The 15,000-nt window shown below is 31.8% G+C and overlaps 2 protein-coding genes across 2 annotated transcripts in view; one reads left to right on the top strand and one right to left on the bottom strand.

The window, feature by feature from the left end:
• Positions 1-10,265, top strand: part of LOC125024903 (DBH-like monooxygenase protein 1) — a 72,499-nt gene extending 62,234 nt beyond the window's left edge. The window contains exons 5-17 of the mRNA XM_047612669.1: positions 379-549; positions 1,923-2,009; positions 2,232-2,427; positions 2,620-2,724; positions 3,037-3,200; positions 3,408-3,525; positions 4,025-4,149; positions 4,474-4,616; positions 5,441-5,467; positions 5,638-5,762; positions 6,114-6,259; positions 6,394-6,541; positions 6,744-10,265. Of these exons, the coding sequence (XP_047468625.1) occupies positions 379-549; positions 1,923-2,009; positions 2,232-2,427; positions 2,620-2,724; positions 3,037-3,200; positions 3,408-3,525; positions 4,025-4,149; positions 4,474-4,616; positions 5,441-5,467; positions 5,638-5,762; positions 6,114-6,259; positions 6,394-6,541; positions 6,744-6,925 (1,737 nt within the window). The 3' untranslated portion in view covers positions 6,926-10,265. The remainder of the gene's footprint in view (positions 1-378; positions 550-1,922; positions 2,010-2,231; positions 2,428-2,619; positions 2,725-3,036; positions 3,201-3,407; positions 3,526-4,024; positions 4,150-4,473; positions 4,617-5,440; positions 5,468-5,637; positions 5,763-6,113; positions 6,260-6,393; positions 6,542-6,743) is intronic.
• Positions 10,266-10,411: 146 nt separating this feature from the next.
• LOC125024904 (modulator of smoothened protein-like) overlaps positions 10,412-15,000 on the bottom strand; it is a 5,617-nt gene continuing 1,028 nt past the window's right edge. Inside the window, exons 2-5 of the mRNA XM_047612670.1 lie at positions 12,068-12,123; positions 11,772-11,934; positions 11,505-11,599; positions 10,412-11,292 (exon numbers count right to left, since the gene is read on the bottom strand). Of these exons, the coding sequence (XP_047468626.1) occupies positions 11,200-11,292; positions 11,505-11,599; positions 11,772-11,934; positions 12,068-12,123 (407 nt within the window). The 3' untranslated portion in view covers positions 10,412-11,199. The remainder of the gene's footprint in view (positions 11,293-11,504; positions 11,600-11,771; positions 11,935-12,067; positions 12,124-15,000) is intronic.

Genomic DNA, 15,000 nt, shown 5'->3' with positions numbered 1-15,000 from the left:
AAACTAAGGGCGTTGGACTTAAACCAAGGCCATTGCTGTGAACGCGTGGCTGCAAAGCGTAACTTTACCTGTGAAAAATATCCTATAGTGATTACCTGGTCGACAGACATACAATACGTGACAAGGCAAGTTAAATTATGTTTCTTATAAAGAGCAGATCTATATAATATTCCTGATGTTATGCTGTATGAATGGGGATAATTTTCTTTATTGTAAATGGTATGTCGAATGTGCGTGTGTAAGTGTGTGTGTATGTGCGCGCGCGCTTTGTCCTGAGGAATATTCTTAACTTATGTGGATCCCTACTTGTTCCTCTCTTCTGAAATTATACAAGTGTATGTACACGCACTAACACAAACCCCTTTTCCATCCCTCCAGGGCGACACCGTGCGAGTCATCTGGTCCTACGACGAGCAGGATCCGACGACGCAAGACAGGATCGGAATGCACAGTCACCGCGGCACCAGAAGCCTTTACTTGCGGGAACCCAAGCTCGCTCCTCTGAGGGCCTCGCGCGACGTCAAACACTGGGACATCATATCTCCGAGCGTGAGGGAACTGCTCTTTTCGCTTGCTCTTTGACGGGGAAGGTTTTAGCATGTGGGGCTTTGGTAATGTCATGACGATGATAGCGATTGATAGTAAATAATCATGATAGATTAATAGTAATATTAATGATAGATTGATAGTAATAATAATGATGACAATAATATCATTGATGATGATAATAATGATAATACGACTACTACTAATAATAACCATTATAATAATAATAATTGTAATGATGATAATGATAATGGCAATTATACTGATAGTATTAACAATGAGGACAGTAATAATGATAATGACAGTAATGAAGATGATAATAGTAATAATAAGAAAACGATGATAGTGATAGCAATAATGGTAATGAAGATAATGACAATAATGATGGTATTATTAATTAACAACAGTGTTAATAGTAGTAATAGTAACAAAAATGATACTTGCAGCATTAGTAGTAGTAGCATTGGTAGTAATAATAGAAGTAGTAGTAGTAGTAATAGTAACAGTAGTATTAGCAGTAGCAGTAGTAGTAATAGCAATAGTTGTAGTAATAATAGCAATGATAGTAGTGGTAGTAGTACCAGTAGGGAAAGCGATACAGTAATAATAGTAACAGTAGTAGCAGTAGTAGTAGTAATAATAGTAATGATAGTAGTAGTAATAGTAGTAGTAGTAGTAGTAGTAGTAGTAATAGTAACAGTAATAGTAACAGTAATAGTAGTAGTAGAAGTAGTTGTAGTATTAGTAGTAGTAGTGATAGTAGTATAGAAGGTAGTAGTAGTTTTAGCAGCAGCAGTTATTATAAGCTTCTTAGTAATTGTAATTTTCTTAATGATAGTGATGATTATAATAATGATGATTATAAGAATGATGATGATAATAATGTTGATATTAATATTAATGATGATAGTGATGATAATAGTAGTAATAATAATTATAGTGACTAATATTGATCATTAATAGTAGTTAATGTTCCTGATAATGATGGTAACATTGATTATCTTCATTAATATAATGGGAATAATAATAGTGCATAATGACCGTACTAATAGCAATAGTGATTATATTTTATTGTTAATTTCATCATAGTTTATTTTTGTTGTTAGTGGAGTTAAAGTAGAATATAATTTTACATACAGGCATCTAGACAAACAACATTCTGCAGTTGCTGTATTATAAGATAAATCATAATGCCTTTCAGCCATCAAATTAACCCTCTTTCCAGGCATTATGATCAGACAACCATATTACCTCAGGAACAACAGTCTACAGCAGCTGTTTTTTGAGATGAATGTCTTCCCAATCTTCTTTGCAAAACAGTTATACTTAGATTAAAGCAGATTGGGTCATGTTAATTTAATTTTTCTTCATTTCAGGTGAATTTGCCAGATGACCTGAGAACGCTCTATTGGTGTAAGCTGTACAAGATACCCAATTTGAGGCAAAAGACTCATGTTATTGGGGTAGGTCGGCTGTCAATTGTAGTTTCTTTGTTTTCTTTTTCTTCTCTTTAGAAAGCTTTCTTTTACTTTTATTATATGACTATATTTATTATATCTGTGTATCTGTATTTATTTTATACATATTTTTCCTTTTTTCCCTATTTTATTACAGTATTTTTTTCACTACCCATATTACTATCTCTCAATAAGGAATTAATCTTCTTCCTTCCCTCCACCTACCAGTACGTACCCCAGATAGAAGAGACCAACCTGCAACACGTCCACCACATGTTGCTTTACGAATGTCACCTTCCCAACTCGAACAGACATTTGGAGAAATTTGTTGCTGCCAAGGGGGCCCAGTGCTATGACCGCAACATGCCTTTTTCTTGGTCGGCTTGTAATACACCTATCGTTGCTTGGGCTGTCGGTTCAGAGGGTTAGTAGGAGGAAGAGATTATTGTTGTTATTTTGTTATTGTGATTATTTTTAATATAATAGATCTGTGATATAGATAGATAACATCGTCAAATTTTAGATTCTTATATTCTTTCCATGAGGTGAAAGAGCCTATTTTTTTAAAACAGTTAGAGTATATGAACTCATGCTTGTATGTTTTTTCTTTTAATAGGTGAGATGTTTCCAGACCATGTAGGAGTTCCCTTGGGAGAGGAACATGGTGGGGCTACATATTTTATGCTTGAAATTCATTATAATAACCCAAATCTGAGAAAGGGTAAGTGATATGTTCTACGAGTCTTTTATGTTGTAAATCATGTTTTTATTGCCTATCAGTAATAGTTACAACATACTTTTCTTCATTGTTATCCTTATTTTTCACATGATAGAAAAGATAATAGTGTCTGAAGTGTGTAATAGACAAATCCCAGTATGCTTTTTCATTAACAAACTTACCTAAACATTCTAAAACATTTTCATCACTGCTTCACCAACAACCAACTACCTGTGATTCCATATCATATCATTTTGTCATATTTACTATGTTAGAACTCTTACTTTAGTGTAATATAATCCCTTTTAATTACAGGTGTAGTGGACTCATCAGGTGTAAGAATAATGTACACAGAAAAACTGCGGCAATATGATGCAGGAATCCTGACCCTAGGACATACTGTATCTCCCACGCATATTATTCCTCCCGGCCAAAAGTGGAATACTGTAGCCCTTTGTACAGCTGACTGCACAGATGAGGTGATTAATAGAGTAGTTATAAGGATATTTTTGCATGGTTTCTGTGTGTGTGTATGTGTGTCTTTCAATTTGTGTGTGTTTGTAATTCTGTATCTATCTCTGTTCTCACTAAAGCATTACCCATAAAAGAATGAAAATTATGATAATTATTTTGCACTAGAAATGGTTTGTAGAATTTTTGATGATATTCCTGTAACTAAATTACAGACGCTACCAACGACTGGGATTAATGTGTTCCAAGGCTTTTTACATGCTCATCTACTGGGCTCCTCGATTTCCATCACACAAATACGGAAAGGAAAGGAATTACCAAACGTCTTTAGAGGTAAGTTTTACGCATTTTGTTGTCTTATATCTTTTGTTTTATTTCATTTATATATTTGTTTATTTTTATCCCTTGCTTCTCTTTTTTTTTTTTTTTTGGCATTCCTTCTCTTTGCTGTTAGGTTATGTGGAGGAGAGAGTTAGAGAGCATCTGAACTGGCTATATCATAACACAGTTCTTTAGTTTTTCCTTAAAGAAATGGTATACATATTTATATTTGAAATGTAATATCAAAGCAAATTCAAAAGAAATTTGGAAATATTTTTTCAATAGTCTTTGAATTAGAAAAAGCTGATAATCATACTCTTTTTTTTTTTAAATATTACATTTGGCACTTTTGTGTGTGTGTGTGTGTGTGTGTGTGTGTGTGTGTGTGTGTGTGTGTGTGTGTGTGTGTGTGTGTGTGTGTGTGTGTGTGTGTGTGTGTGTGTGTGTGTGTGTGTAAGTTCATTTTTACATCAAGGATGAATAAGAAGAGGTATTTTTCCCATGCACACAGATATGTCCTATGATTTCAATTATCAGCAAGCTCGAGTGCTGAACGAAGAAATGAAAGTCATGCCTGGAGATTCCTTAATAGTCAAGTGTGGCTACGACTCCACCAAGAGAAAAATGCCAACATTTGTAAGTGACTGCTATTTTTGTCATTTAGTTATTTTTTAATGTATGAATGTGTGATGTTGGCATACACTGTACACATGAAACGTATTTTACTGGTCTTTGAAATATAAACATGCTTGAAATACTTGTGTATTACAATGTCACACAAGTGCCTGAACATGCACACTTACACCCACACTCACAACCTACACACCTACACCCTTAGCCACATCTACACACCTCCACCCACCCTCACTTATTATATGAAATGTTAAATAGCAAATCAGCATTATATATTACAATTCATTCTGTATTACTATTTATGCTAATAAACCTTCAATTTCCAAGGGTGGATTCAGTACCGAAGATGAGATGTGCCTGGCCTTCCTAACTTATTACCCAAGAGTGAATTTGTCAGGCTGTTATTCACGACCTGACATGGCTCTCGTCTTTGATACATTTGGCATTCAGGATCTCTTCGATAATGATATGTAAGTAAAGATATATATTTGCTGCTGATGTTTAGGCTAGAATGGAATTTGTTTCTCATGGAAATGATGTTACGGAAATTTATGGATATGATGACGTTTAAGTTTATTTTGAGGGTGGTAATTTTAATGGAAGCCTTTGATTAGTTATTGGTTAGTTTGTGCATTTGGAAATGTATTATATTGTGTGGATTTTTTTTTATGGAAATATTGTATGAAAAATTTGTTAATTAAAAATGATGACTGGTCTTGGGTCTTTTATATTGTACTGAGATTATACAATTATTAGTATTACTTTTTTTTAACTCAATGCTACCAGGAAAGTCCGGTGCTCATTTTTTTTTCTTTTTTTTTTTTCTTTTTGTAAAATATCTCTGCACATATATGGATCTGCAAGTGCTTAGCCACAAAGGAGTCAATTAGTAGACCATGTGACCTTACCTGATTTCACCTTTCCTTGAATTGGCAGGAAAAATGTTTTTTTTTTTTTTTTTACTAATGCTATGAATATCAGTTGTGATATTTTTATTATAGACATTATAATTACTATAATGTTATTGACATTAGTAACAGCAATATAAGATAATATAAAATATTTTCGAAAATCAAGGAAAAGTGTAAACAGGTGAGACAGGCAGTACTTGTAATTGGTTCATTGGTGACTTAGTACAAGTGTAGCCATCTATGTGTAAAAACAATTAATAAAGTAAAATCACAGTCGTAATGCCTTGGACGTACATGCCATGCGCGTCAGATTTGTTTTAAGTTATCCTTACAGTAGATTACAATTGCTACGTATAATTTAAAAATCTTGTTCTTCTTTTCAGGAATATATTCAATGACCAGAGTTTCAGGTGAATATTGATTTTCCTTTCCTTTTATAGTAAGATTGCATTTTCTTTTTTCTCCTGGAAAAGTATAGAGCTCTTTTATTGCATGCATTTAGTTATAACACTGATATATGTTGAAAACTCAAAAATTCCCAAAATTGTACTAATCCCAGCCCCACTTTCTTGCCCATCAGTGAGGAATTCATCAATGAGGAGTTTGAAAATTCGTCCCTAACAAGAATGAAGGACAGAGCAAACAAGCCCATAGACATCCACCTTGGAAACATCTACCGCTATATCATTGCAAAAGCCCCTCAGCGTAAGAGAAAAATTGGCAAGCTTTTAAGTTATAGTTGTTAGGAACTATAATGAATGCTTTACACATCTTGCCCATGTGCTTGAAGATTTTGTAGAATTGCAGATAAAAAACAATGTTTAGGAATTATTGCTGAACTTCATAATAATAATAATGATAAAAAACATATAGAAAGATTATTTTCATTAGTAAATAATCTGTAGCAAATGTATTCATCCATATAAACATGTACAAAACGTCTCATTTAGGTTTATCTTAAATCTCACTTATTTTTATCATAAGTACCTCTTTCTTACATAAAAACATTTATCATTCATCCATCACAAATGGCTAATAAAAAAAATTCGTCCCCAGGCTACTTCAACACATCTTTTTATGAAATCTTGCATGATAAAGCTACCTGGCAGGACACACGCATGATCTCCACATTGCAGGAAATGATTGTTTATGGGCAACATGAACCTTCATGTGAAAATCACGGCAGGATTATTATAGATAGGGTAAGTAAAGAAACATTTGTTTGTTTTTGTCACTCTCTGCTGAAGGTTGTGATTTCATAATACTGTGTATTTGAAACATCTGCATTAAACATGATATTTGCAGAGATTAAAAAACACAGCTTTTTTCTTTCCAGTTACCAAAGAAGGTCAAGTATCCAAACTTCATACCACTTCAGAGAGATGAACACCAATGTACTTTAGCAGACAAAGACACTGAGGTGTATAAGATTGACACCAATGTAGCAGTACCATCAGTTCCGAACAAGAATACAAAGAACCTGGGTACATATTCTTTATCTCTTCCTTAATGTTGCTAATAGTCATATTACAAAATATTTATTTTGTGGTCTTATAATCAGGATAGGGATCAAATTAATATGCTAATATTTTGTCTTACAATCATACCAGTTTGTGTTTGGAGTCATACCAATATTTCTTTGTATAATTATACTATGACTATATATTCACAATATTCATCACACAGGAGAACCAGGAAATCCAACAGCAAGTCCAGTGAAACCCTCAGCAACCGTCCCGTGGCGTCCAGCGAAAGAGAATGAAGTGGAAAAGGATTCTCTCACACAGAGAGGAGGGGTTCCTTCTATTTTCCTGAGTTCCTACCTTCTCTTCACCATTGTCCTATTACATATGATACACAAAGCATAGGTTAAACCCATATAACTTTATTAATTTCTCTACTATGTAGGTTGTATATATATTACTCCTTGTCCGAGTCCATATTTTGAATGTGGTTACGAATGTCTTTTTTTAGAAAGTATTTATGAGAGAGAGACTTATTGACTGGGTAATTTATGAAATGACATGTCTCAAGGTGTTAATAGACAGTTTGAGATTTTATATGTGCACTTATATACAATATGTATATTTAGATATGCTTTTAATTTCACATTTTGGATACTTATATCAGCAGTATTGTGATACTAGACTAGTTTTTTGCCAGGTGAGGTTTTTAGTGAGATATATTTATATTATGCATTTTTAAGTATTAGTTACTTTTATTCTCACATCACATATTCTTATTACAGGATATGTTAAGTTGCTATGCATATGTGTGTACACAGAAGTGTATGTATTACTCAGTTTAGTCAGATGAAATGCTTATGAAAGAAAAAAATGTTTGAGAATAATTTATTAATAAAAGGTTCTGTCATCAATATTTTATATGAGACAGAATTGTCTCTGATGAAGAGATATTTTATATTACAATAAAGTTATTCTATATGTATATATAGCAAAGTACCATTAAGATTTAGAATTATATTTCTTTGGTTATTGCTTTATAACCTCTATATAGGGTCAAAATCTGGATCCAATTTTAAACCCAAATCTTTGAAATTGTTTCAGTCTTTTTCATTTTCACTGATCTGCCTTTATACAGCTGAACCTGATGCAAAATCCTATATGTACTTTCTCTAGAAGTTCTACTTTTTTATGGATAAAACAAAAAGAATCTGAACCCAGCCTCTTTGATTTACCTAAAATCAGTTGACACAGCATATAACTCTTACCTTGTCTGTGAGAGGCAAGATGTGACTACACAACCCACCCAGTTGTGGCTTTTAAAATGACCACTACAGGTAGATGTGCTTAGCTGTCATAAGAAATACTTAGTTTTTGTTTGTTTTCTGCAATATCATCATCAATGATATTTTGTAGCTTATAGTTTCATAACATTTCATCATATGAATATATTTCCATATAATTTTTAGTATCTGTTTACATAAAAAAATATATATATATATTAATTTGCCATTGATGTATTGTTGCATTTCATTGATGATGACTAGCAGGATCCACCTTGATATGCCAAATCAGAATGTAATGAAATACTAATTTTGTGACTTTGTAACCATGTTACAATGTAACAAACATTCTAGGTCAGATGAAAAATATTACAGATACTAAAGGAATAAAGGTTTAGCAGTATCACTGGACATCCATGAAGACTGACAATTGGATGATACCTGATGTTTGGAAATCATAAAACTTTTAATGGCAAGATCTGTCACCTAGAAATTACTTGACCCCTCAATGGTATACAATTTCCTCATTTGTAAGGATATGGAAAATATTGCACTTCTTTTTTTATTTATTATCATATACTTTATATATGTATTCTTATATATATATCAATATATAGATAAATACATTCAATTAAACACAAATATATAATTCTGTGATATTCAGTAGTATAAGATCATAACTGGTGAGATATTAAATTTACCCAACATAAAAACAAAATATATACTAACACTCATTTTTTTTCTGATGGAAATTCACAATTACACAAGACTTCAACTCGTGCTTATCTTACCTTCATGGCTTAAAAATACTTGGTTCCCAAGTTTTTCATCTACAAGGACCTCATTGTAAATAATAATGCACTATATGCTGAAGTTTGTTTTTTTTCTTCAATTTTGAAGTTAACCCATGGCACTGATTAATTGCACTGTCCTCTGTAGTTTCGTTTTGTTTTGTATACTTATAGATGGCTCCACATTGTCACCAAGGAGTCAGTTTGTAAGTCTACCTAACTTCACATGAAATCCCCATTACTTGAATTTTTGAAAGTTTTATTTTAGATATCATTACTGTTATTATTATTACTTCTGGCATTGAGATTATGACAATGTTATCAATACTATTAGCAATAAAAAAAAAAAAAAATAGATCTTTAGGAAAACCAAGAAAGGGGTAAACTAGATCAAGTGAGCAGCACCCTGGGGATCAAGGTTCCCCAATTGGGAACCACTGTCTTCAAATATTATCTAGAGTTACATCCAAAAAGTGTTACTAAGCAGTACTGCCAAACAATGTGAAAAAATACAGTGTATATACAAGGAACTCCCAAGAAGCAGAAAGACATAGCACACATAGAAACATACCAACTTAAAAGTTCATAAATTTAGAATAAAAAAAAGAACTAAGAAATCAGATCTCTGAGGAAGTGGAATGAAATATGAACTTAGATTCTAACAAACTATCACAAATTTCTCCTATTTGTGCTTAATCATTTCACATATCAAAAAGTTACTATAATTACAATAATAATATTAATAATAATAAATATTCACAGGTACTTGTCATGTAAAGAATATATGCAAAGAACAAAAGAATTACAAATTATATTACCAACAGACAATATCATATTTGTATAAGGAGCTGTACCTATTACATAAATTGTTACAGAGTTTGACCTACATGTTACAATTTTACACACAGTTTTCATATGCTGCAATAAACTGGAGTCGTTTTGAAGAGCAATAGTGACAACACTGATCAAAAAAAAATAATAGTGCTGGAGGGAAAAGATTATTGAGCTAATGCTACCCTAAAGAACTTACTTATGGCATTTTCTTCCCCACCTCACCTTCTAAAATAATGTTAGTAAAAATGATCTTCTAACATTAAACTTTGGCACCATCTGCCCTTCAATAAACACCACAATGGAACATATACTGCAACAGTAATTGTACCTTTATGTTCCTTCAGACTGTGAAAAAACATTCACTAAACCCTAAACTCCTTCAACTTGCCTGGATTTCAGATATACAGTGAAATAATGTATATATTTGTATGTCCTTAATTCTTATGAGATAATAATATTACATACTGTCTCTATTCCATTACCGTCTGAATTACATTCAATGAAAATAGAGCAGTGAGCCTACATTCTTCTAATAATCAAATATTTTTATACCAGAAAAATTCTCCAATACTTTAGAGTTCTGAACGATTGCCTGGATCAAAATCTACAGAAGCCTTCAGATTTTATTGTCGAATTAAGCAATACCTCCATTAGCTGTGCCAAAATTTTCTAAACCTATGTCTCTAACCAATATTTCCAAAAGAACCACAGATGAATAAGAATATGCTAGAGAGAAAATAACGTATAACTGTGCATTAACTTTCCCTTACATAAAATCATATTCTATTTCTCTCCTACCATCTAATCTTTCAGTTCCAACAAGTGCAAATTTATGATGATGATGATGATGATGATGATGATAATAATAATAATAATAATAATAATAATAATAATAATAATAATAATAATAATAATAATAATAATAATAATAATAATAATAATAATAATAATAATAATAATAATAATAATAATAATAATAAAAAAAAAAAAAAAAAAAAAAAAAAAAAAGGGGGAAAAATACTATTTTCTTTGACAGTTCATTTTCAGAAAACTAATAACTAACACAAAGGACAAAATACACATTCAAAACTTTCACCAATTTCTCAGATCTGTTCTGACATTAACTATTATCCCTACAACATAACACAAAAAATTAGTAGCTATATAACCATTACATTTCAGTTAAGTTATTTTACGTCATCAAAGCCTATTGTGATCCATGGCTTTATGGAATTAAAAATCTCACTGTCTAGATATGTACTTTCTTTATCTGGAATAACTTTAAGCAAGTTTGGTGCCTAAAATTGCAATACATTCAATATAAATGTAAACAAAAAACGAAATATCAAACCAGTAATTCAAAATCTATTTCACTAAAATTACATTACTTTAAAATAGCAATGTAGCAAATCGTCACACATAAGTCATATCACATACTGCTTGGCAAATTTATAAATGATGGGAAAAAAAATAATTGGTTCAATACTAAAGCTCCTGTACATTACCTAAAACAGAAAAGGGGAAAAAAGAACCCAAAAATATACCTACTCCTTCTAATAGTCTTCTTGTTACTTTGTATTATGACTATATCAAGTCCCAAACATCACAGATAACTTGGAAATGAACAAGATCTCAATTATTTTGTCTATTTACATTTTTCTGGTATTTCACATTTCAATACCTTCATATTTCTTTTCTTCTTTACTTTCTCTCACGAGAAAAAAGTTTATCATACAAAGCTCATTGTCCACCAATTTTCAATATGCATGACTTAAAAATTAGGTAGGCAGACTTTTCCAGCAAAAAGCTCTGAAACCACTGTCATCCAAAGAGCTAGCACAAAAAATATGTAAGAATATCCGACCTGGAGGAAAAAAAATATGGCATGATATAAGATTTTCATATCTACATAAATGTTCTGTTCATCGATCTTCTAAAATGGCAATAACCATTCTTATACTCATATGATAAAAGATTTTATATGAGACAAAAATTATTAATATTTCATGAGAAAATGCCAAATAATCTTTATTATATGAGATGTATGCTTTCCATGCTAAAAACTATTCCACTCACCTGGAAACTGTTTGGGAGTTGATAAGGTTCTCCGCCTATCTCTTCAACATAAAATCCCATTGGAAAGACGACTGCAGCCAGGCAGAACAGGACCACTGTAAAGAGAAATAAATATTACTTTCTAATACTTACATACACTTGTAAGATGTTTCATTCTTAGAATACTGATTCTCAAATATCATAATCTTTTTTTCCCCAAGAAAGGGTGACTGCTTCTACCTCAAAAATTGATGAATCGACATGATATTTATGCCATTCCACACTTACTTGCCGTGAACCCAACCCAACGGGCATAGGCCATGATGTAGAGACTGATTCGGCAGTGTGAGAGAGCCAGCAAAACAATGGTTGCCGTCACACACACACACCCCAAAAGTACACATCCTAGTGTCACCAGCCATGCTCCTCCAAGGGAAGGTGCATAGCAGACCTGTTAAACACAAGGAAAAAAATTAAGATATCCTACAAAACAGCAAAAAATAGAAAACGGGCTCTAATATTGTAATATATGACTATAATCAAATCACAGAAGAAAGTTTTTTGAAAGAAAAAAATATACTTACCTGAGATCTATTATATAAAGTCTCACATGTCCATAGCAGTCCCAGGCGAGTATCACCTGAAAAGCGTGTTATCTCAGTTAACCATACAGTTTTACAGTACTTTTCAATCAATACACAGCACTTGATACTGGAGACCCTATCACACTAGAACATTTTTAATTAAATTTTGTGTTTCTGCATGAATTCGAGGATTTCTGTATGCTCCTCTTTGTCACCAACAAAGTGGAATGTCCACTTTTGTTTTAATAATATCCATCTTGATCTTATGTTATACTGGATTTACATAATTAGACTGTCGTTAATGAAATATAAAGCAAAAGAAGTTTATGTAAAATTCACTTATCAGCACAGAATGTTTTTACTTTCTTTTATAATAAAGATGTCTAATTTACATAATTAGATCTAATCAAAATGATGCAATATGTATGAGGAATCTCACATGATTCATGTAACCTACTTTGTTTGTTTATCATTTTTATTTACGTGGGAATGGTGGTTGTTTGTCAGTCTGATAAGATCAGATCAATCACATGCAGAACTTTCACAAAGAAACTGAAAATTCTAGTGATGGGACAAAATAATGATAATAATCAGTAATAGTAATAGTAACAGTAATAGTAATAGTAATAGTAATAGTAATAATAATAATAATAATAATAATAATAATAATAATAACAACAATAACAATAACAATAACAATAATAATAATAATGACAATAATAACAATAATAACAATAATAATAACAATAATAATAATAATAATAATAATAATAATAATAATAATAATAATAATAACATTAATAATAATAACAATAATAACAATAATAATAATAATAATAATAATAATAATAATAATAATAATAATAATAATAACAATAATAATAATAATAATAATAATAATAATAATAATAACAATAACAACAACAACAACAACAACAACAACAACAACAACAACAACAACAACAATAATAATAATACATTAAAAATTAAATATAAGACTTGGTGAAATCTTTGGGCAAAAGTTTGACAAATTTGATTAGGCTACAGCTGCCTCTATTCGAAGTCAAAGCTGCTTGCTGCCTTGGTCACTTACTGCCAATCATAGATGCCTTCGCATCATTGAAGCTATGGGCTTTTTTTAGCTTTTGTTTTTCTTTTTGGGTATATAATTTCCCTTAAAAATTGCAGTTGTAAATATATTTTTTTACCTTTTGTGTATATCATTTTCTTTATCAAATAGTTGCCAAAAGTAACCATAACAAGGCAACTGCTCTATGGAAGGCAGGGGCTAAGGAAACAGTCAAACTTACGAAGCAAAGCTGATCACTCCATCAGTTACAGGTTTCCAATGATCAACCTTTTTTATGAACTTCCTATACAAAAAGGGATGACTGATACAAACATCTTGTATATTTTAGTAGTTAAGTTTTTATAGACATTACTACACAGATATACATACTGGTACATTGGCCTACTGGAGAACTAAAGATGTATATACTAATATTTGTTGGCCTATGTGTCTATACATCTAAGCATCATAAAAAAATATAATAATCTGTTTTTCTGAACCAATTCCCAAATTTAAATTGGTCAAACTCACCCTACACTTGGATCCTAACAATGACCATCAAAACAGCAGCAAAACAAAAAAGCAATACAGGTGCTTCATACCTCAGTAGTAATAATAGTTAACTTCCATACCCTGTCTCAGTATTAATGGACTATACATCTAAGAAGAGATAGAATGCCTCTGATCTTACAGTCTCACAAAAAGAGAACAGAAAATTCTGAAAAGCTTTACTATAATGAATATCCAACAGTTATTGATAACTCTAAAAAAAAAAAAAAAAAAAAAAAAATTCTACCAACATTCCTCCGACAACAATATAAGTAAATGATGTGCAGTCCATCCTATGCCAAGGATATGTGCCTCATGCCATTCCAAAAATGGTTCCAATCTGGCAACACATTAGTCATACCATCATCATCTCAGTTTAACCCAATGCCGCCGGGGAAAATGAAAATGGGGAAGAAAAAAAAAAAAAAAAAAAAAGCGAGAGAAAAATGCTGTGCTCATTTTCTATATTTTTTGTGAAATGTCTCTGCACATAGATGGCTCTGCTAGTACTTAGCCACAAAGGAGTTAATTAGTAAACCTTGTGACCGTGCCTGATTTGAATTGGCGGGAAGAACATAGTTCTTACTAGTGATATGAATATCGCTGGTGTTATTTTTATCATAAAAATTATAATTATTATAATGTATTAAACATTAGTAACAGCAAAATGATATAACGTAAAATATTTTCGTAAATCAAAGAAAAGGGTAAACAGGCGAGACAGGCAGTACTTGTAACTGGGTCATTGGTGACTTAGTACAAGTGTAGCCATCTATGTGTAAAAACAATCAAACAAGTAACTCATAGTGGGCACAGCATGTACGTACATGTCATGACCATCAGCGTTGGAGACTTTTTCCCTTGATGAAAAGTACCAAATTTTGGGTGAAAATTAGGAGGTCTCAAGACAGTCAGGGTAAAGGGTCCAGATATTCAGTGACACAGGCACTCTTTCTTTTTCAATTATTATATTAACCCCTTGCATTTGGGTGCTTCCCTACCTGCAAATGGCCCAAAACTTGAGCATTATGCTAATCTGCTTGGCCACTCTCACGGGTGTGTGGTTTGTAGGTCAGGCACACACAAATACTTTGTGTGGTATCAACACTCCTTTTCTCACCTTTCAATGTTGGCATTTCTTTTTACGTTTTTTTTTGCCATTTTCTAATATATGTCCTTGTCACTTCATATGCTTTATCCATAATCCATAACTTAGAATAATACTGATAATAACATTTTGTTATGTCTTTTTTTTTTTTTATAATATCCAATTTTCTATAATATCAGTTAAGGCGGGCCAGAACAGGATCCTGAG

This window comes from Penaeus chinensis, chromosome 4 (genome assembly GCF_019202785.1).
Source record: "Penaeus chinensis breed Huanghai No. 1 chromosome 4, ASM1920278v2, whole genome shotgun sequence".
Classification (NCBI taxonomy): Eukaryota; Metazoa; Arthropoda; class Malacostraca; order Decapoda; family Penaeidae; genus Penaeus; species Penaeus chinensis.
Note: the sequence above shows the minus strand (reverse complement) of the source record. Positions and strands in the feature narration are given on the sequence as shown.